General features: G+C 39.6%; 2 protein-coding genes across 2 annotated transcripts in view; one reads left to right on the top strand and one right to left on the bottom strand.

Moving 5' to 3' along the window:
• Window positions 1-14,790, top strand: part of SMARCAD1 (SNF2 related chromatin remodeling ATPase with DExD box 1) — a 45,636-nt gene extending 30,846 nt beyond the window's left edge. The window contains exons 10-24 of the mRNA XM_074589572.1: window positions 1,646-1,848; window positions 3,078-3,168; window positions 4,412-4,511; window positions 5,858-5,917; window positions 6,112-6,187; window positions 6,603-6,738; window positions 7,745-7,882; window positions 8,186-8,281; window positions 9,158-9,275; window positions 9,527-9,648; window positions 10,790-10,978; window positions 11,890-12,008; window positions 12,929-13,111; window positions 13,819-13,928; window positions 14,235-14,790. Coding sequence (XP_074445673.1) covers window positions 1,646-1,848; window positions 3,078-3,168; window positions 4,412-4,511; window positions 5,858-5,917; window positions 6,112-6,187; window positions 6,603-6,738; window positions 7,745-7,882; window positions 8,186-8,281; window positions 9,158-9,275; window positions 9,527-9,648; window positions 10,790-10,978; window positions 11,890-12,008; window positions 12,929-13,111; window positions 13,819-13,928; window positions 14,235-14,296 — 1,803 coding nt within the window. The 3' untranslated portion in view covers window positions 14,297-14,790. The remainder of the gene's footprint in view (window positions 1-1,645; window positions 1,849-3,077; window positions 3,169-4,411; window positions 4,512-5,857; window positions 5,918-6,111; window positions 6,188-6,602; window positions 6,739-7,744; window positions 7,883-8,185; window positions 8,282-9,157; window positions 9,276-9,526; window positions 9,649-10,789; window positions 10,979-11,889; window positions 12,009-12,928; window positions 13,112-13,818; window positions 13,929-14,234) is intronic.
• A 2,467-nt stretch (window positions 14,791-17,257) lies between these two features.
• The window catches only part of HPGDS (hematopoietic prostaglandin D synthase), a 30,936-nt gene continuing 25,744 nt past the window's right edge, over window positions 17,258-22,449 (bottom strand). The window contains exons 4-6 of the mRNA XM_074589571.1: window positions 21,756-21,865; window positions 18,348-18,446; window positions 17,258-17,673 (exon numbers count right to left, since the gene is read on the bottom strand). Coding sequence (XP_074445672.1) covers window positions 17,509-17,673; window positions 18,348-18,446; window positions 21,756-21,865 — 374 coding nt within the window. The 3' untranslated portion in view covers window positions 17,258-17,508. The remainder of the gene's footprint in view (window positions 17,674-18,347; window positions 18,447-21,755; window positions 21,866-22,449) is intronic.

Here is a 22,449-nt window from a genome sequence, read left to right as displayed (position 1 = left end):
CTCCATCCCTGGAAGGGTGATGGACGAGCTCATCCTGGATGTCATCTCTAAGCATGTGGAGGAGGAGAATGTTATTGGTCAACATGGGTTCACCAAGGGGAAATCATGCTTGACCAATCTGATAACCTTCTATGATGGCATGACTGGCTGGGTAGATGAGGGGAGAGCAGTGGCTGTTGCCTCCCTTGACTTCAGCAAGGCTTTTTACACTTTCTCCCATAATATCCTCATAGGTAAGCTTAGGAAGCGTGAGTTAAATGAATGGACAGTGAGGTGGATTGAGAACTGGCTGAGTGGCGGAGCTCAGAGGGTCGTGATCAATGACACACAGCCTAGTTGGAGGCCTGTAGCTAGTGGTGTTTCCCAGGGCTCAGAACTGAGTCCAGTCTTGTTCAACATATTCATCAGTGACCTGGATGAGGGGACAGAGGGTAACCTCAGCAAGTTTGCTGATGACACAAAACTAGGAGGAGCGGCTGACACACCAGAAGGCTGTACTGCCATACAGCGAGACCTGGACAGGCTGGAGAGTTGGGTGGAGAGAAACCTAACGAAGTTCAAGAAAGGCCTTGTGTTAGTTTGTATGTAGGTTGAGATTCTGGTATCTTGCTTGAGTTGTCCTCTGCCAGCTCGTTTGCTATGACATTTAGGAAATGTATTTGTATTTATCTTGTTTGTCCCTCTGTAAACTGAGGATAATACTGACTTGAAACATGCTCATGCAAAAAAATGTTGCTAAAACCTTGTCAGGGTGATGGTACTGCACATGAAAATATATCGGCAAGTGCCAATGACCTGATAGATTTGTGTACGTTTGTGTTTCCTAGATTTCACAGGAGGTCGGGTTCATTACAAGAAAAAAGAATTTAAGTGAATTTTAGCTTGGTGAAGAAATTTTCCTCCTCTTCTCATGCTGAAATGTGCAGAACTGAAAAGAATGAACCAATTCTTGCTGATTTTTTGTCCCTGTCAGTACTTGGTGACTACAAAAGAACTGACGTAGTTTTGGGAAACTTCTTATCCCTTAAATTTATTTCTTTTTTCTCTCCAGTCTGACTATGTCCAGTTTTACTGTGTTGTTTGTGGTACAGTTAGAACTGGGACCACATAATTCTGAGCTCCGGACAGATCCATAACAAAATCTTAATAGCTTTCTTCATAGGTTGGTTTGCCTTGATGCCTACGTTATGCTTATATCTTCTATCTTTTTTATATAATAGGGATTACTTAAAAGGAGATGTAATGATAATCAGTGCATTTCTTTCTTCCTCTTGTGGTTTTGTTCTGTTAGTGGGGCTGGCCTTCAGAGCTTGCTTTGCACCGTACGTTGCGTCCCCTTGAGGATTTTAAAAGTTTAAAGCTCCTGTATTTTACATTAGACACTCTTCAGAGAATGTCTCTCTCATTTTAAGATAATTGTTTCCAATGTGAGGGGCTGTAATGATGACCTTCAGTGTGGATTTGTACAGTTTTGCAGTGGGCCAAGTGTGTAAGGAATAGTTGAAGTTTTGAGAGGAGATTGGGATGCTGTTGCTGTCTGCTACTTGAGTTACGTGCTGCCTGCAGCAGCTGTGGATTTTCACTGTAGAGCCTTTGCTCCCATTGCCAGTGTTCACAGTAATTTTTTTTTGTTATTATTTTGCAGTTTACAAAAATGACTAAGACTACTGGTTTGTCGGAAGACATAGTGTGGAACTGCAAGATACTGCTGAAGGAGAGGGACGTGGTTCTAAAGCTCATGAATAAATGTGAAGACATTTCAAATAAGCTGACAAAACAAGTAACCAGGATTACTGAAGATGGAGGATGTGGATGGAACATAGAGCAACCCTCCATTCTGAATCAGAGGTATCTTTCTCTTTTTTTATACTCACAAGGGTGTCAGATAATAAGGTATACTTGAAGACTGAGATTTTCAAAACTGTAGTCTCTGAAAGTGAAGTTGCAAATGTTTGACACTGGCAGCTTTTAGTGAGCTAGATAGTGATGTGCAACACTTGAGGGAATCCAACAAATGTTTCTTAGTGTATCAGGAAAGCTGTTGATGAGGATAAGAACATAAAAACCAAACAGATATAACAGTGTTCAATACCTTCTCCTGCTCCAGTTTTCGATGAACATGCAAGCCAGCCTTAAGTAACAAGATCATGAGTTGTCGGCTTACCTCAAACAAAAGGTCAAAGAAAGCTGCTTCTGTAATGGGGGACCTTATATTTCAAAGATGCCAAATTGAAATTAAACTGAGCAAACTTGTAAAGTTTGTCGGCTGGACTGAAAACCTCGGTCAGGAAGTTCAGATGTACAAAATGATCTGGAACTCTGTATCCAGCAGGAGGGGCACCGGGGATGTATTGGGGGGAAGGTTTTATTTCAGAGAGGTAAATTGGTAAGGATCCCCAAATGGATATTGGGAATAAAGAGAGAGTTTAGGAGGAATGGAAATGCGTATGGGGCGGGGAGGGAGGAAGCATAGGGGTGAAGTGGAATGGCCAGAGTAGCAACCTGGATTAGACTTGGAGGCTGTTAGTGGTAAATGGCAAAAGGATTTTCAGCTGTGTCAAAATAAAACCGGAGAGCAAGAGAACTGTTTGGAGAGAGCTTATCAGTGATGTTTCTTGTTTGGAAAAAAGTGCTGTTGAGTGTGTTTTGTGGGTTGTATGTGTTTGGGTTTTTGTTTGATGCTGACACCACCAGTAATCGTATGATCGAGCAAACCTAGTGATGCAGCTGCTAAATGCCACTTTTTTTGTGTGTACTTTAAAAATTAGCGGTTGTGTAACTGCTTTTAACTGGTTGTGGATCACTGATTTTAGAAGAAAGTTATTTATTGTAACGCTCATTTTGATCATTTAAGATGTGTGAAAATTCAGGTGAACTACTTAGTTCAGAAATGCTCTTTGGTATTCAGGTAACTGATTAAATAAAGTTTGATGTGTTTTTCACTACATGAGATCTGGAGTGCATTAAAATATAGGCAATATTAAACTTACCATCCTGTGATTAACGTGAGTGTAAAGTTGTATTTCATGGAGAAACAAATAAAATATGGTAACACATTAAGCTTGATTTCTTAACAGTTTGGAACTCAAGCCATATCAGAAGATTGGTTTGAACTGGTTAGCACTGCTGCATAAACACGGATTGAATGGCATATTGGCTGATGAAATGGTAAGTGTGAAACTGATTATTTAAGAATCATTAAAAGTATTGCAAAAATGACTTTGTTTAAATTCTTTCTTTTCCTAGAAGCCTCAAGCAGATTGTAAGTAATTTGTTTTAGCTAATATAACTTAAATTGCAAACAGTTTCTCCAAATGTTTAGAAGCTGCTGAGCTCATACTTTCAATTTGAAAGTCAAAGCTACCCTAAGATTCACTGACTCTGATAATTACAAGTCACATGGTGTCTTCTGATGCAATGGAAGCAGTTTCTACCACAACAGATTATCCTCAAACCATTCATTTCAGTAGATCCTTGCCTGTAAATATAATTCATTCTACTTGTCCAGCATTTAGTTGTAGTGAGCCCCTGTCTTCTACGATTTTCCATCAGTTTCAAAACCAGTTGTTAACGATACAGAAAAAACTGTGCGGGTAGAAACCTTTTCTGCTTCTCCAGCATTTCAACCATCTCCTGTTGTTACGCTCCGTGTAAGTTTTGAGATAAGAGAGAAAGCCTTATGGGTTTTAGGTTTTGTTTGGTGCTGACACCACCAATAACAGTGCAACAGAACAAACTTAGTGGTGAAGCTGCTAAATGCTACATGAATTGTCAGTTGCTTTTAATCCTGGCTGCTGTTCATCTTGTGGTGACCCATGAGTGAATGGATGGGTTTGCTTCACTAAGACTTAAGGCAGTGTTTCTCAACTTCCATATATTTCGTATTTGTAAGAACTACCTTATGTGCATGTTTTGTTGGTAGGTAAGATAAATTTTTAAATCCATGATACAGCAGACAGGAAAGCGAGTATTGATGGAAACATAGACTCATCTTAAAGAAATGTGATTTCCATATTAAATTCCACTTCAGAAATAGCTGGAACATTCTTTGTACAACTGGCTCAAGTGGAAGGAAACAATTACTTTCCAAGTGATTGCTTGTCTGCAGCACTGGTTTCAGGAAGGTCAATTTTTGAAGAAAATTTGCGGGATAAACTTGAACTAAAATGAAATCTTCATAAATGGAAAAGATGAATCCCTCATACTCAAATGTTGAGCTGGAGTTTGCCTGCAATTGTGCTTAAGGAGGAGTTGTCTTCTGTAAAACAATGTGGTTAAACAGAACAATTTTTCTGTGCAGATTTGTAATCTTTAGTTAACATTCACTACACTGTAATTGTCTTACAAGTACAAAACACTATTATGTTCTATAGATTGTAAATTTTGTTTAAATGGATTTGTTTTCTCGTAGGGCTTAGGAAAAACAATTCAAGCTATTGCATTTCTAGCTTATCTCTACCAAGAGGGCAATATGGGTCCCCATTTGATAGTTGTGCCAGCTTCAACATTAGGTAAGTTACAAGCTTCAAAATTATTTGTTTGTTTAAAAAAGAAAAAAATCGTGGACAGACTGTGAAACAAAGATAATTTTGTGAAAGAAAACTTAATTTTATTACGGCGATATTTAACTCCTTAAGTATTTGAATTGGAATGCAAACGATACTGAAGGCATGCTTGTTCTGAATTAATTAGGTCTAACATGAATAGAGACATTGAGTCATCTTTGAGACATGGAGTCTTTTTTCCTCTTTGCATAGAATGTGTCAAAGCAGATCAAAATCCTAAAATGATGAGTCTGACTGTATTTTAGTGGTGTGTTTTGATTGTTTAATGACCTCAGTTGAAAGCAGGAAGAATATCGTGGAATAAAGTATCTCAGGGAGGCTGATGTGTTTGAGCAGAAACTAGTTCTCCGTGGAGTTAAACTTGGGTTTGTTGAATGATTGTAGAAAGGAGAAAGTAGCAAGTTTAATTTAGAAAGAAAATGCTGCTTTTAATATGAAATACTTCTTTAGGCTTCAAAAATTTCTCTTAACACAGGTCAGAAATGCTTCCGGTTGTTAAACATCAGTTTGAAATTTTCAGTGTTCTTTTAAAATCCACTAGAACCCATTTTTTTGAAATAACTCTTAAGAATGCATGTTACTTAAAACCTGAGTTTGTACATAAAGGTGTCAGCGAAGGTGCTTTTGCGAAGTGAATGGTAGAGGGTCATGAATTGTAGTGGCGGGTTGGCCCAAGCCATCCAGCATGAGGATGCATGGGAAGTGCGGTCTACCTGCAGCTTTCCTCATGCTTTCTGGATCTGAGTCCAGCCTGGGTCAAGTGTCGTTTACCTGAGAGCCCCTTCTGCTGTGGTTTGGGGTCAGCATTTGTGTTGGCTGTCAGGCCAGCTTCCCCTTGGGCATGGCAACGTCGCTCTGCTGGCTGCACACCTGGAGCTGGGACGAGTTGTCAGGCTTCCTTGCCAAATCCCAGAGGCACCGTGTCTCCTGATGAAACGCTTCTGGATGCAAGTACTGACAAATGAAGACTTTGCTTTTGGAGGAGTTAACTATGTAGGGAAGAAATTGAGCTGAAAAGTTAATTGTTGCATTATTTTATATGGTGGTTACAGACCATGCAGGTTCTATTTCTGTAGGAGTTGAAAGTGCAAGCTGGTTAAGTAAGAGTTACTGAAAGTGCACTTGAGGGTTGTTTAATCTCCTTTAAATACTATTAGTTTTCCAGCATCTAGACAAAGTTTCTTAACCTTCAGGAGAGTTTAAAGGGATATGCTTTAAAAACAGGTGTTTGGTTTATATAAGATATAATAAAGTATAACTGACTTGGTTTTTGTTCTACTGATGTCTTACAGATAACTGGATAAGAGAAGTTCATCTGTGGTGTCCTGAATTGAATGTCCTTTTCTACTACGGTGAGGAACGTAATTTAGAAATGAACCCAATAATACAGTTGCTTGCATGGTCAACCTAGGAAAAAATTAATTTTTCATGGAAGCATTGTTTTAAGACAGTTGTTTAAGTAGACACTTACTGCTGACTGTATTTTTGTATGTATATAAACTATACATAAGTAATTGTGCTCACATTGTGCTTTGTCCTTTGATAGGATCCCAAGAAGATCGGAAACATCTCAGGGTGGACATTAATAATAAAGTTGTCGATTTCAATGTGATTGTAACTACGTAAGTACAGTAATTAAAAAACAAGTGAGATTGTTAGCTACTACTGACCTCTAGTGGTACAACAAAACAAAATTTAGTTTTTGGTGACGTGGGAAGAGAACTTACTTTTTTTTTTTCAGGCAGTGGTTAACTAGAATTTTATTAATGCTGTAGCAGGTACTATGTAATAGTTGCTTTGGATGCTATTTATCTATTAAATAATAAATACAAATGGATACATATTACTTTGTGATAGATTTGCACAGGTTTTTGTAAAGTTGTGGAGAGCACTGGCTCATCAAGTAAACTGGAACTATTTGCCAGTAGTAAACTGTGTTATGGTTGGTTACTTCTAGGCAGTTTGACATCTTGCCTCTTATGTATTCTGTCTTATGCACTGTCATGTATTGTCTTTTATGATATCTTTCCCCAACAGATACAACTGTGCAATTAGCAGCTCTGATGACCGAGGACTGTTTCGCAGGTTGAAGCTTAACTATGCAATTTTTGATGAAGGTCATATGCTCAAGAACATGAGCTCTGTACGCTACCAGCACCTTATGACAATTAATGTAAGAGGTTTAGTTATTGTTGGGTTGGGGAGTACAACTCCTTAGGGAAAACGGAGAATTAACTGTAAGGTCCATATACACATGATGTTCCAGAAACTGCAGTATGCAAGCGGATATAAGTGTTGGTGTTGCCTTAGAAGTGGATCCTGCATTGTGAACTCTTCCAGGGAGGCAAGCTCCCAAAGAAATGTAATAAACTTCCTTATAGCATCATTGTAATGATGTTATAATTAAATTGATGATAGTTTTCAGTTTGAGTATTAAGCAATTTTCCAGTTTTATCCCACAGTAGTAAAGGTTGTAAAAATGCTATTCTGATGACTTGTGCTGAAACGTTGTAGTTTTTAAGGACCTGCTCTGACAGGACTGTGAAAGTAAAGCTAGCTTTAAAAATATTTTTTTCTTGTAGCTTGTGGCCTGAGGCAGCAGCATTTTGAAAAAGAGAAAATTTGAGTACGGCTCTTTTTCTAATCATTGTGATTTAGCACTGTAGTATTGGTACAGTAATAATATACTTATGATCAGTTATCACAATTTGTTTTTCAAGATCATATTTTCATCAAAAGCATTTTTAAGAAGGTGATCTTTAAGCAGTTAAACTATGGCTTGTACTTGCAATTCAAAACTTGTGCATAAGTACTATATCACGTTAGAAATGATATGTTGTGGGAGCAACAGTTAGCATGTTAATTTAAAAAAAAAAAAACAAACAACCAAACAAGAAAAACCTCTTATAGAACCAGGAAGGCTTTTCTTAGGTCTGGATTAGGCTTCTTGAAATGAAAATTGATAATGTCCTCCGTTCCCCATGGATCTGTAAACCATTTTGTTGACTTAACCAGGAAATTATTCCATGAGATCTAAATACATTTTAAGTTTAAATAGTTATAATTTAAACCAAGCTCACTTTCTTAGTTCTCCATAGCTGTGTTGTTTCTGCCAATATTAGCTGAACAGGTTGAAAATTAATGTTTCTCACTGCTGTTTTCCCACTTTGGACAAATAGGCCAAGAATCGCTTACTGCTAACAGGGACTCCGGTTCAAAATAATCTGTTGGAATTGATGTCCCTCTTGAATTTTGTGATGCCACATATGTTCAGCAGTAGCACAAGTGAAATCCGAAGGATGTTCTCTTCAAAAACAGTAAGTATTATGTATTCTTTTGAAAATAACATTATTTTTTTTCACTAGAACACTGATGTTGCTGCTTAACTTTTGTTTTACATTGGTATCTTATGGAAACAGGTAATGTGATTCTGAAAATCTAGAAAATGAAACAGTGATACAAACCATTTAAAGTTAAAATGTGTCATAACAGGCTATCTCAGAATACTAATGGTCCTTTTAGATCTGTGTGGATTTTTCATCAAGTTATAATAGTTAAGGTAGTGTTGTTACAGCTGAAAACTTCACACTGTAATTGAATTCTTACAATATCTTCCTTAGAAGAGTGCTGAAGAACAAAGCATATATGAAAAGGAGAGGATTGCACATGCAAAGCAGATAATAAAACCATTCATCTTGAGAAGAGTAAAAGATGAGGTAATGCTTTATCTTTAAAATAATGGTTTCATATTATCAAAAAGTCTGATAATCTTTGAGACTAACAGTAAAATTTAATGTCAAATTTTGTCAGTGTTAGTTTTACCTGTTAATCTAGGAAGAGCAAGAAACTTGAGCTGTCTTTCATCTTTCAGGAGTTTGCAAGTAAAAATGTGACCTGCTGCAGCTTTGGGTTTTCATGCTCATTATTTGCTGACTATTTATAATTGGGAATTGTAGTTAGGAAGGATCACCGAAAGATGATTTGGTGCGCTGCTAAGCAATGAGAAGTGAGAAATCCTCTACATTAGCCACAAAAATATTTGTGACTTTATAGTAATGATGTTTTATTGTAACTGAAAGGATTAAGGCAGTGAATGTGCATGTATGTATTTGTGCATATATATGTCTAGAAATGTATGGGGGTTTTTTGCTATCATCAAAATGTTTCTTTTTTTATTCTAAAATCCAAAACCTATTTAAATTCTTCTATTTAGAATTGCATATATAAAAGAAAGGGAAAACTTAGTAGTGATCCAAAAAATGTTTCTGCGCACTCGCATACTTAGTAGTCATTGTCTTGTAGGGGGTATCTCTGATTAGCATGATTGTTGGTTCCAGGTATTGCATGTATTATTATTTCATGCCGTTTTGGAGTGTGTAGATGACATTACTTGGTGAGGGAGTGATGTGTAATCTCAAAAAAGTTCTGAATTTGTAAACTGAATTGCCAACACAGTGAAGTTGCAGCCAATGAAAGGAGTTTGGATAGGAAGAATGAATAGAGTAGCTTAAAATCAGGCTTTTATGATAATACAGAATTACTGACCCTTCACTACAGTACAGTTTTTACCCGTTATGTTTTCATTTTGTCAGGTCCTTAAACAACTACCTCCCAAAAAAGATCTCATTGAACTATGTGCCATGTCTGAGAAACAGGAACAACTATACTGTGATCTCTTAAACAAGCTCAAGAAAACTATTAACAGTAATGGTATGTGAGGGTCTCATTTCCTTTTGCTGGATTTTTTTCATGCCCAGACATATTTCAAATGTGAATAGACAGCCCTTGCTTTGTAGAAGTGTCTAACACTCGTAAACTGATGACGTCCCTTGTGTGAATTTTTCCTAAGTTCAGGTGAAGTGTCACATTCAATCCTTATAAATAAAGTTCTGAGAGATAGAGACGCATGGGATAGACATCTGTGTATTACTTCTGCATATACCTTATTTCTTTGTTTACAGAGAAAAACTCTGATATGGGAAATGTAATGATGCAACTTAGAAAAATGGCTAATCACCCTCTCTTGCACCGTCAGTATTACACAACTGACAAGCTCAGGACAATGTCCATGCTTATGCTTAAGGTAAGGTGATGAGATTCATAAGCAGTCCTTAATTTCTCAGACTTTCTAATGCTACTTAAATAGATCTATTTTTTTATTGTCAGTCCTCTGGTCAAAAGTGTGTCTTTGCAAAACTTAATTCATTGTTGCTGCTTTTATTTCTGTGCATCTATCCAGTGCTCTAATCAAGCTCTGTATGTGTTTAATACTGATTTTTGTGTCAGATATTAGAATGGAGAGAACAGTTGTGGGACTACAGTCACCTCCTTTCCATTAGCTCCCCCTTAACACCTCTTCCCTCCACCCCAAAATTTAAAACCAAAGTACTTACAGGAAAAGTCTTGTCTGGGGACTTGAGTTTAGTGGTATTTCCTGAGTAGCAAGAAATCTAGGCTGTACAGAACTAAAATAGGGAAGGCATAAGCATTGAACTATTGAGGATATTTTTTTTTTGTAATTTGGCTGGGGTTAATGCCTGTGGAGTTTGGGGAAAATTGTTACTTCTTTCTAAACTATAAAAAAAATCTGAATGTGCAGCACGTGCTCTAAGAAAGTTGCAGCTGGCTTTGAATAACTGCAGCTTTGTTTTAAAATAAAGCCAGTCGAGGCTGGGGGGAAGGGAAGAAGTCACCCATTGGTTTATGAAGGATTTTTGTCCCATTTTATTCCTACTCATACCATCGTACTCTCCAGATGTGGCATTTCTTTTCCTCTTTCTTCCAGGCATGACATCCCTCTACCCACCCTACATCTTGGGCTGGGCTTCCCATGTCTTCTACCATCTATCCAAGGATTGGACCTCCCTTTTAGGGAATGTGTCTTCAGGGGAAGAGGTCTGATACAGGGGTAAAAGGTCATAGGGCTTGATGGGAACTAGGTAATTGCTATGGAGGTTGAGCATATAACTTAGTTTTTGGTAGTACAAGTTCTTGTAAAAGCTAAATTGCAAAGTAATGATCCTCTACTTTAAACCTGGGGTTGCAGGGTTCATCTTTTGTTGCTTGCATGAGCCATGCTCTGGCATTTGTCTGTGTCTAGTTGTGCTACTTTGTTCTTTCAGAAATTTTGGATGTTAATGTGTGGTAGTTCTGGGTTTTTTTTCTTTTTTCATGTCTCTGTTGAAACTGTGTATTGCATCATTTCCCTTCGTTTTTGCTAACAGGAACCCACACATTGTGATGCTAACCCCAACCTTATCTTTGAAGATATGACAGTGATGACAGATTTTGAGCTGCATTTGCTTTGTAAGCAATATTCTCATGTCAGTGACTTCAAGTTAGACATGGATCAGATCTTGGATTCTGGAAAGTTTAGAGCACTGGAACGCATTCTCTCCGACCTTAAAGAGAAGGTTGGTACTACAGGTGGCTGAAACATCTAACATCTTTTCCTGTCCATCTAAAGGGTGGTTCTAAATAACTGGTTAAATTAACGTCTGCTAGCTGTATATGCAACCCAGTTGCTTTTCTCTGGAGTATTACAGTGTGATTTAGTGCATGTGCAGTATTGCAAAGCAATACTTACAGCTTTTAATGTGCGATCCTGCCTACACACATCACTTTAGAGACAGCTCAAATAAGCGTTCCCATTCTTCCAAGTTTCAGAATATTTGTCCTGAGTTAACGCTACTTTCTCAATGTATGGAGGGCTAGTGTCATTTTTGTAGCTCCTTAACTTTGACCTTTTTTTGGCAATTGAAGACTGTATTACATTAGAATAATCACATATGTGTTAAGCCAGTGTAAAGGTAAGAAGAAGTTACTGCTTTGAATCATAAATTCGAACTGGCTTATTTTACAAATAAGCGTGTACCATAATACTTCAGAGTATCCTGAATTTGCACAAGCGTATGCTGTGCATCTGTTTGATTATTTCAGACAACAGAGTGCTGTTGCTGTGCACGATATGGAGAATAGCTTAAATTTAAGTTTTTAATGAAAATATTTTTGTTGATGTTTATAGGTGTGATAGATCTGTCATTTATGCATTTGACATGGGATTTCTAGATTGCTTGAGTCACCTAAATACAAAGTAACTGAAAATTATTGCACTAACAAAAGGTGGGTTACTGCAGCAGAAATACTGGATACGACATCTTCACTGAAAATCAGTCCTAACTTGATGAATTTCAGTTCAGTCTTTAGTTTGGAAAATAGACTCGGTCAAAGTAGAATCACTTATTTGCACCAATAAACTATTTGTGTAGTTTGTTATCCATAACTGATGTGGTTTAAAACCTTTGTTTTGCTTTATCATTTCCAGGGTGACAGAGTTGTATTGTTTAGCCAGTTTACTATGATGCTGGATATCTTGGAAGTTTTCCTAAAGCATTGGCAACATAGATATATTAGGTTGGATGGAAAAACACAGATTTCTGATCGGTATGTGACTTCTTTGCTGAAGATGAGAGAGAAAAAATGGATGTGTGCATGGGGTGGGGAGGTGACTTAAAACCTTTATCTTTGTTTTCTAACGTATAGAATTCTGTGGTCAGTGGGTACTGACTGTAGAAGGGGTTTAATGGTTGATTTCAGATCACCTTTGTGAGGACGAGGCTGAAAGGTGAGTTTTAGATGGTTGGGTTACAGTCTTAGTGATCAAAATGGAAAACTTCTTTTTCAGCAGTTTGTGGTGTGTTTTATTTGCTTGTGTGTCAGCGTGCCGTAACAAAAGCTCACCTGTAGATATTCCTTGGAAGTATAGTATATCTCTGTTACAATAGGCAGATAAGCCCCTTTGTTCCTGTAGAACCATTTACTCTGTCCTTCACAGCTGAAAACGTTGCAATGCTTTTCTTGTATTTGAGCTGTGCTGGCTTTCTGCTGTTTCCTATTTCATTATTTCTTTTTAAAATTTTTTTAGTTTCTCTTTCCTTCATTTCAAAAACCTGTCATTCTTGCTGTGGTATTACTTCCCACTTACAGCTGAAATCTGGTACTTCCCTTGTGTGTGCAATTAGTACAGAAGACAGTCATGAAGCTAAATTATGCCCCCCACTCCCCCCATTTTGTTTCATGTACTTCAGTCTTCCCTTGTCCTCCAGCTTGCTCTTTATATTCTATGATCATCCAAAATCTTTTTCCAAGCCTCTTTGACAGATTGATAGCATGTTTCTCTGGTCACTGCTGAGGGCTGTTGGTACCCTTTTTCTTTCTGCAAAAAGTCTGTAGTTCAGTGCTGCTTTGCAATGCCACTCTTCTCCCTTTCAAAAGATATCATCCTAATTCCTGTATTCAACTCTGGAGCCAGTGTAGCATTTTCTTTCTCTAAGGCCTAATGTGTGTTTTCTTGTGTTCTGCAGGATACATCTAATAGATCAGTTCAATACAGATATGGGTATATTTGTATTCCTCCTCTCAACCAAAGCTGGTGGCTTGGGAATTAATCTGACCTCAGCAAATGTTGTTATTCTTCATGACATTGATTGCAACCCGTACAATGATAAGCAAGCAGAAGACCGGTGCCATAGAGTAGGTCAGACAAGGTAAGTCTTTATAATGCTTGGCTTTTCTTGGAGGCAAGCTCTCAAAGGAGGCTAAAAGAAGGACAACTTGTATTATTAAAAATTCCATTTTAAGCAGACACTTGCATAAACCATTTATGGGTTTTGTGGGAGCTAGGTAATTGAAATTGTCTTAGCATGTGTTGCTGCCAGAAGAAACCTTATTTACATGCTCATCCTTTTTCCAATTCTCTATAATTCTCAAATTTCTGGTACTAGGAACTATTTCAAGTCAGATCTGAAGTCTTTGGGACTGTTTGGCAAAGCTGTCTGTTCTCTTCAGGAGACTTCTAAGCTCTGAAGTGCCACTCTATCATAAAGAGTGAAACCGTGGGCTGTTTTAGGGTACTTCATCAGAATAAGCTAACACGAGCAATAGCGTATGTTTAATAACTGGTATTTCAACTGTAGTATGGGATGAGGGGAAGGTTGAGTTGTTTCTATTAACGGAGATTTTTGTGAACGTCCAGACTTCATAGTGGCCGGCAGTGCAGGAGAAAACAATTTTTCTGGCAGCGCAGAGCTCAGTTGGTCTAGACAGAAAACCTAGAAGCTCTTAATATTGCCCTTTTGTTCATTTCCTTCTTGTTTTAAACCACTGCCATCTGAGCAAAGGCATAGCATCCTTCCCGTTTGTACTAATCGAAAGAAACGATAAAAATGGATTTATCCTATTTTGTGGTTTTCAGAGAAGTAAAAGTCATAAAGCTAATCAGTAAGGGGACTATTGAAGAATCCATGCTCAAAATCAGCCAGCAGAAATTGAAGTTAGAACAAGATATGACTGCGGCAGATTCAGGTAAGTCTCTTGTACGTAATGATGTCCACTAAAGAGAATTAAGGTTGCTGCAATATATTATTCTGAAAAAAAACAAGGTTCTTGATGCAGACAAGCCTTTGGTCTTTTTTCATGTTTAATAAACTAGTAAGATGTATTTCTGCAGATTATTGTTCGGTTTGACAGTAAGTGTCTTCCGAGTCTGAGCCACAAATCAGTGACAGACTTCTACAAGTAGAGGATTTTGTACAGTTTTGGGGATCTAGACTTTTGTCTATTTATGTGATATATTTTGAGCTGTACTAATGCTTGTTTTTATTCCTTCAGGAGAAGAAGGAACCATTCCAGCAGATATAGCCACACTATTAAAAGCTTCGTTAGGTCTCTAAAATGTAAATATGTTGTGGAATTCAAGGAAGAAAGGTGATGATGTACCCCAAGGACTCTTATGTTACTGATGACCATGAGTTTTATGAACATTTATAACTTTTTGTAGTTCCTTTATTGTATTCCTCATGGTATTGAAAATTTTTAAGACCGATAGCATTCTTTTGATGCTTAAAAATATAAGTGGCCCGAATGTGCCAACATCAGTTGCTGAATAAACATCATTTTACAGACCACTTTTCAAAATGGGGACCTAAGTAGTAATTGTTTTAACAAATCTGCTACTGCTTAAGATTTGTCAGTATTTTTGTAATTATTTCTACCTCCAAATATATATATATAAACTGTCTGTTTCACTGGATTACGCGTGTAGATTTTTTTATATGTGCCTTATTTGACAATGCTCGAGTCTGTTCCTGCTTGTTTTGGTTCATTTGATGTACCGTACTGGTTTTGTATCAACTTGTTCAATAAAATTCCATAGATGAACAAAGTGTTTTCATTTTGTGGTTATTTGGGGGCGGGGTGGGGGTGTTGATATGTTATAAACATATGGGGGTGTTGCATGTTATAAATCAAATAGGCAGCTTTCAAACTAGCTGAAGTGTTCCACTTGAAATGGCTTGGCTTCATCCGGCTGTAGTTAATTACTAATGTTTCATTATACTCTAATCACAGTTGTGTTAGGATATCGATTATAAAAACAGAATTCCTGCCAAGTGAAACTTTTCACCCAGGTTGCAATTTTTATGTCAGTCCTTGGTGTAGATACCAGATCTGCTCCCTGACAATTAGGTGCCCTAACCACACAGCTTATATCTTGCTCTCTTCTTCAAGTTTCAGTGAACTATGAATTCATCTCAGTGGAATGAAGAGCTTCAGTACTATCAATGATGAGATGTGCTTCCTCCAGTGCTTCCGCCTGAAGTTTATAATCTGCTGGCAAGGACGTGATTTGAGGAGGTCTAGAAGAGGAGGATGCCCGTTTCCCTGGACAGAGGAAAAGACTGAAATTTGGTCTTTTAAACTCAGAGTAGTTAAGAGTTGAACAGCTGCATTTTTAGAAGCTGGGGGAAGGCAAAGTATGTGGGGGTCCTTATTGCCCCTGCCCACTGTTAGAGCACCTGAAGCTTTATGCTCTTTGCAGAGCTCAGCAAATCTGTACCAGGCTGAATCTCTCAGAGGACTGCCTTTTAGAACTCACTCTGGTTTGCAATATGGGGTTGCTGGTTAGTTACCATTTTTGTATACGTGGTTATAACAGTTAGAAAATGCTTGTTGCATCTTTTAAAGGACCTTTAATGCGTTTATATGAAGAGTAGGGAAGAGGAGCTGGAGTCTCTGGTTGCTCAGTATTTCAGCCTGTCTTTGGATACTGCCGGTGATTAGTCAGGTGATCTTTGAGGTGGGTATCTGGGTTTTTTTGGTTTGGTATGGCTGTGGGCATTTTTTCCAGCTGTGCATGCTGAAATAGGGTGAATGTGTGGAGATGTCAGCTCTACTGCCCCAGCATAAGGGAGAAGAGTAAGAATCAGTTCGTCTTCTGTGTTTTTTTTAATTCCCCCTGTTTTGTTGGACTAAATGGTGGGACTTAACAGACAACCACAGGTGTTTAAATGCTGCAGTTGATTAGGTTATCTGTTTCAACTGAGCGTGATCCTAGCCCAACTCTTATCCCATTGTATTTGCGTATTCTCACCTGTTTGCTTCAGATGTGAAATGAAATAAAATGCCTGCCCTATAGGGTGGTTTGAGTGGTGTTTTGCTATGTAATCAGTTAATGTAGTCTGGCTGAGCAGTTGGTTACTCCTTAAACAATCACACCCCTCCACCCCTGTGGTCAATATCTGTCTTTAAGTGCTCCGAAGCTCCTATGTCTGGCTGGTTGGTTGTTTATTGTGACTGTTTCTGCGTGCTTTAATTGGGGGTCTTAAGAGATTGTAGAGTCACCATCCTTGAGGATAATTCAAAATCTGTCTGGACACGGTCCTGGGCAGCTGGCTCTAGGTGGCCCTGCTTGAGCAGCAGATTTGGACCAGATGACCTTCAGAGGTCCCTTGAACCTCAGCCATTCTGTGATTCTTTGTCTCTGGTTGGGAAAGATGTACGGGGGGTTGGGAGAAACACAACCTATCTGTAGCTTGTTGCTGAAGAAGGGGGGGGAGTGGAAGCTGAAGAAGGAAAAAATCTGTAGAGCTAGAAAAAAGCGTGCAAAGAATTGCAAAGCAGGTGGAGATACCGTATTGGAATAAGCAAAAGATTGGGCCTTGCTTTCAGTTCTGGTTTATCTCTGAACTGTTAGTGGCTGGTTGGTGTCACTTGTATGATTGAATGAAATAAGACTTATGGTGGGAGGAAAAAGCAAGTGGCAAGGGAAATACTTTCCCAACAGTGGTCAAATTCAGCCCAGGGGATTACCCAGGTTTGTTGTGATTTATCTGCTTACACCAGACAGTGGAGTCCTCTTGCAAGCACTTGTCTCCCCTTGAGTTTGTGTAAACTGCTTGCATCTACAGCTGTCCCAAGTTGATGGAACGTCCACCTACCTGCTATCCCCAGTGCCAGAAGAACAAACTGTTTGTTCATTTGTTCTAAACCTGGTTTCCACCCCTGCTACCACCGCCCCCCAGTTTGTGTCTCCTACTTACTGGAAGTAAGATAACGAACTGCTGAATGTTTTTAAAAGCTGGTGTGCTTGTGGGGAACTGGTGCTGGTGTGGGCTGCTCAAGGAGAAGGTGCTTGAGGAGCTTGAAGTCTGTGGACTAAATGGTTGTGGGGTTTTGGTTTTTTTCCTGTTCTTTCTCTTTTGCTTTGTGTCCTTAGTCTTCCCACACATTTATGCTCTCTGTTAATTAGCCTGCTTTCCCCCGGATTGAAAGTCTACAATAGACAAAGTATTGCTGAGATTGCTTCTCTCCGGGAAGGTTTATTCGTCTCCCTTTGAGACCCCACAGAACATTAATTGAGTTGATCAAGCACTTTATTAGTAGCAGGGGGGGAATGTAGTTGAAACCACATCTCTCCCTTAGGCTCTACTCTACTAAATCAGCTTTTTAAATTCTCTCCTATACATGGATACAAGTGGTAGATTTTGATTTGGTATAGCATACCCATCTGAAATTAATTTAAATGATTGTAAAAGTAATAACTTAGGGCACTTATCATGTTGAAAACTAAACATGCTTTTTTTTTTTTCCAGTCTGAACAGCTGATCTACATTATCGTCTTCGGTCTCTTCTGGATCCAGGCTGCAATAGCTGGAAGCGCTTCCACTCTGTCTCTGAGAGCCAAAAGCCTGGGGTAGTTGTCTGCCAGGTCAGGTTTACAGGACAGAAGTGTCGTACTGCACACATCCCAGTAGAAATCAGCCCATGTTACCTGGTGGAAATGGGAGAGGAAGCAGTAAATTTTAGATGGTAATCTCAGATGCTGGGACTACTAATATTCCCAGCAAACTGTAGGAATGTAACATGGATTAATCTGTTTTGTGTTGTTTTTTTTTTAAAGCCTATAATTACAGAGGTAGTAATTAAATTGCAATGCAAGGCTTGACTTGAGTGAAAATTGGTTAGATAAAGCCCTTGCTACAAATATTACTTGCATTATAATAGTAATCTTTCCTGCTGAAACTGTGCTGCAGAAAAGTGTTTTAATTAGTTTCCAAATAGTTTGGGTAAAAAAGGGGATTACATTTTCTTAGAGTTTTTTTCCGTATTGTCTTATAAATTGAGCAGTGATTATAAGCTGAGTTCTAAACAACTCTCTCTTTTGACTAGTACAAAGGCATTTATAATGTTTCGTGTCAACATACTTCTAAACTGGTTTAGCAAATGCAGATCCTAGTCCTGGTTTGCCTCATTTTTCTAACGGAATGGAAAACAGTTTTCACTTTACAAGCGAGCAATCAACAGTGTATTGGTAAAAACAAAGAATTAGAAGAGTGGGGAAAGTTGTTTCATGGCCTGGCATGAAATACAGAAACTCAACAATAGTCAATGAATTTATTTTACTGGCAACCTGATTGGAATGGGAGAAACAAAAATTGTACTTACAGACTTCCCTACCAGCCACTTGTTATCCCCCAAGAAAGTATCCAAATCTTTCAGTAACTCAGGTGCTTTGTTGGTGAGGATGTCATCAAACGCTTGTTTCTGGGGGAAGAACAAAACACAAAGATGCACACCAATGCGTAAGCACAACAGTCAGCAAAACTGAATTTTCTGGGGGGTTTCTTACTTGTGAGAAAGAAAGCTGAGATCTGAAAAAGGTGACAGTGAAATCATTTGGTCTGACGCAAACTTTAGGCTACTCTGTTCTCTTGGGAAGAAGGAGTCTGTTAACATCCAAGTCAGGATTAATACCGAAAACAGCAATTATTTAAGCTACGTAAAGAAATGCAGAGGTAACTGTCATTTGGATACATGCAAAGGGGCACTATAGAATTTCGGAAAACTGAGGTAATTACCCACGAAGCGTGTTAGATGCCCAAAACAGGGAGCATTCGTGGCTCAGTGAGCCTTGCAGTAAGTCACCCAGCCGTGGCGAGACAGGAGCCTTACCATAGTTTTGGGAAAAATCCATTTATAAAATATATTCCCAGTACCTCACGGCCATTTCTGGGGGACACTTTAGGATATTATGCTTTCTAGTGTATATTCTTTCAAATTTCTAGAATCCCTTAAGCTCTGTCTGTCTTGCTGTCAGTCAGATGCAGGCCAGTTATTTTTCCTTACCAGCCCTTCTTGTGTGAGATGTGGAACCTGGGTTTTGAACTGTTGATGGGTTTATCTTTGGTCTTTTCTCTTAGCAGGTTGTGTTCTTTTTTTACCTCTGCAGCAATGTGATTTGAGCTGAGGTGCTTAAAATATGTTTTTGAAAGCTGAAGTCTGTGCTGGAGGATGCGGGCCTTAGTATTTGTCTGTTAATGGATGAAGGATGAGGTGGTGGGTGGTGGTGCTGGTTCTCTGCTAGCTGTTCCCCATAGCAGAAAGTTTTAAGGCTGCTTTTGGAGAGTTAGCTGTTTCCTTTGGAGAGGGAAACCATTTCTGGTTTTCTCTTCTCACCTGTATGGAAGCAATTGCGATTGTGAACTGCTGTGATCATCTGGTCTGACCCGTGTGGCATAAGTTTGTGCAGTCAATGTGTTTGGCCTAATTTTGGAGGAACGCACTAAGGCGTGGTTAAGTAGGTGCTGCTATACAGGAATAGAATTATTTCAACACCTTTTAAATTCAGGTTAATGAAAAAAAAAAAATTAGAAGAGGCAGCAGCCTAAAAGGTCCCCCCAAAAATGCAGACGGAAATAAAAATCAGTATTTCTACAGATGTGTTTGAAGATTTGACATAATTTTCTACTGTCTGTCTTAGTAACCGAATGTTGTGACAGCAAGCAACAGGCAGAAGTTTGCAGGCCAGAAACTTCATGTGTATAGCCTGTGCTGTAACATTTCCTTTTTTTAGGTAAGTTCCCCTGCCCTCCTTGGAGGTGGGGGGGAACCCCAAACCAAAACCACCCAAACTATTGCGTGATCGTGATGGTAAGGACCCCCCTAACTACAGAAGTATGCAGTCAACCCATGAAACTGGTGGGGACAGTGACCGGGATCACCCTCTGGAGTAGCACAACCTACTTGTCTCAACCCTGGAGCCTGGAGCTCTCCAGGGGAGGGGGAGGGATGTAGGGTGAAGGGAGAGCCTGGCACAGAGGGAGCTTCCCCCTCTGCTCCCTTTACCTTTGCTTGGTTTTCTGTTTGCTGCTGGGTATAAAGCATCGAACATCCTTTCATTTTTCTCCGAGGTTTGTGTGTTCCTCTAATCGCTTGTCAGGCCTGGGGAAGTTTTCTGACTTTTCCGCTTTGCTATGTGTAAATGAGTTAAATCTGGCCCTGTGGAACCGTGAGGCGACACTTCTACCACAAGGTGGTGGCAGTGGACCCAGGAGGAGAGAGGGAGAACAGCTAGTAATGAAAAAAATGTTTGAGACTCCCAGAAAGTGAGTTTCTCCATCTTCCTCGGCCCCAAAACACTCCCTTGCAAGCATACGTGCATGCAGGCATATAAGGGCTGCCTGTGAACTCTTTTCCCTTTTAAATTAATCACTGGTGACACGATCTGGGTCCTTACTTTGGAGAAGTGCTTGAGTACGAGCTGGGACACACGCAGGCGTTATCATGGGAGTTTCCCTGTGAAGGAACAGCAGTACTACGGTGCTGCTTCTGCACGAACACATTAGCAATAGTGCGGCTGTTCCTAAACGATTAAAAATCATGAGTCAACCTGCCCTCCCCAAATGAGGAAACTTCAGGAAATCAGTAAGCGATTAAGTAATTCACATTTTTTAATACTCAAACCTCCAAATACACTTTCAGATTTCCCCCTGCAAGATTTCAGAGCACTTTCATATTGTTTCACTATTTATTACTGGTCTTGGTCAACATTTTTTACTCTGTAGTTTCTGTAATGAGATATGCTGGTCTATCTGGAACGTTACCTTTGAATAAATGGAAGGTGGCTGCACTGGTAGTTAATGGTGAAACCTGTTGTTATACTATCACTTTCCTAACAAGGGTCAGGTCATCTGCTCGGGTCAGAGCTGTGTGGAGCCATGGTAACACTGGAGTTAACTCATCCATCACCCTCTTCCCCCAGCAGCTGATCTGCATGCACACTTGCATTTCGGGCTCTGGTGAGAGGGACTGGACTGATGACCAAAAAAAAAAAAACCCCCAAACCCAAATGCTGTAGGACTTGCCCATGACTGTGTGTTAAAGTAGCCATGGCAGCATGTTAGCCTGGTGTCAGTATTTGCAGAAGCACCGCAGAGGACCAAGGTGGGGCCGCAGGGGTCTGGAGAGCACAGCCGATGGCTGCAGTGACAGTGAGGGATGTGCTACCTCCACTCTTCAGCAGTGCCTGCTGTCATACACCGCCCCAGAAATTGAAAAGCATTTGTCCCTGGCAGCTGATGTTATTGAAGATTGTTACTTCTAAAAAGCCAAGTAGAAATCAAGATGCAGAAGGGCAAAAGATGGACCTGTTAATACTATTCAGTTAGCAAAGAGAGAAAGATTTGCCCTTGTTCTGTTTGCAACAAGATTCAGGTATGGCACAGTGCCCACTGCCATGGAGGTGTTCTCCTGCCTTTCCCCCTTGAAGAGCAGTTTGATTTGTGCACATATCCCATCCTTGATTCAAGGTTAACTAGTGAGGTATGGCTCATGATGGCCTCATCATTGCTTCCATCGAGGGTGAAAAAAAAATCTGGTGAAGGAGGAGGTGGGAGGGAGCAGGTGGCCTTGGCTGGGTTAGCCTGGAAGAAGCACAGAGCTCCTCCAGCTCAGCTTTGCTGTGGTGAGGTGATGGACCCAGGGGTTGGCACAAGGCAGTTTCTCCAGAGGAGACGCTCAGGTACAGAATCATGGCTTACGTGCTACCTTTGTTTAAATTAGTGATTGTCTTACTCTCACGTCCTGGTTTTTCTCTGCCCAAGGAAACAGGGTCATGAAATCATCTATGGTGTCTACAATGGCATCAGCTAGCGCTTGTTCCACGGGTGTCTGACCTGCCAGACCTGTGGGAAGCAAGCATATGAAGGGAGGTTAGAGACAGTATTGGAAGGAATTTTTGATACCGCAAAGGTAAACTCTGTTCTTTGTGAAAGTTTCTATAAACATACATGCATTTTTGATGCTAACAACATGCCTTCGACTCCTTGCATCCAGATGCAATCTCATCTACCTTTGGTTTTTTCCCCCATCCAACCTCATATAGCCATCTGAGGTAGTGAGTTGTTCTTTCCATCACCCGAGACCATGGCCTAACTACTGCTTCTTTATCCTTCTCTCTGCTTTCCACCATGCTGGGGCATTCAGTGAGGGTCAGGTCTAATTCCTTTCTGTTAATCTTTCCCTAGCTATCTTAGCTTTCAATGTCCTTGTCCGTCTCATGGTCTTTCCACCTCTCAACACAACCTCCAAAAGTGCTCTGTGAGTCTGCTTCTCTTTCCCTCTATCCTGCCTGTTCAGACCCATTTTGAACCTTCTTGTGACATCCTGCTTTCTTTTGATTACTTTATGGTAATGAGGCACCTTAGTTGAACTTTGCCTAGTTTATGAATCTGCTTTCCTCACCTGTTGTCCTTTGGCTTGCCTGCAG

This window comes from Larus michahellis, chromosome 5 (genome assembly GCF_964199755.1).
Source record: "Larus michahellis chromosome 5, bLarMic1.1, whole genome shotgun sequence".
Lineage (NCBI taxonomy): Eukaryota > Metazoa > Chordata > Aves > Charadriiformes > Laridae > Larus > Larus michahellis.
Note: the sequence above shows the minus strand (reverse complement) of the source record. Positions and strands in the feature narration are given on the sequence as shown.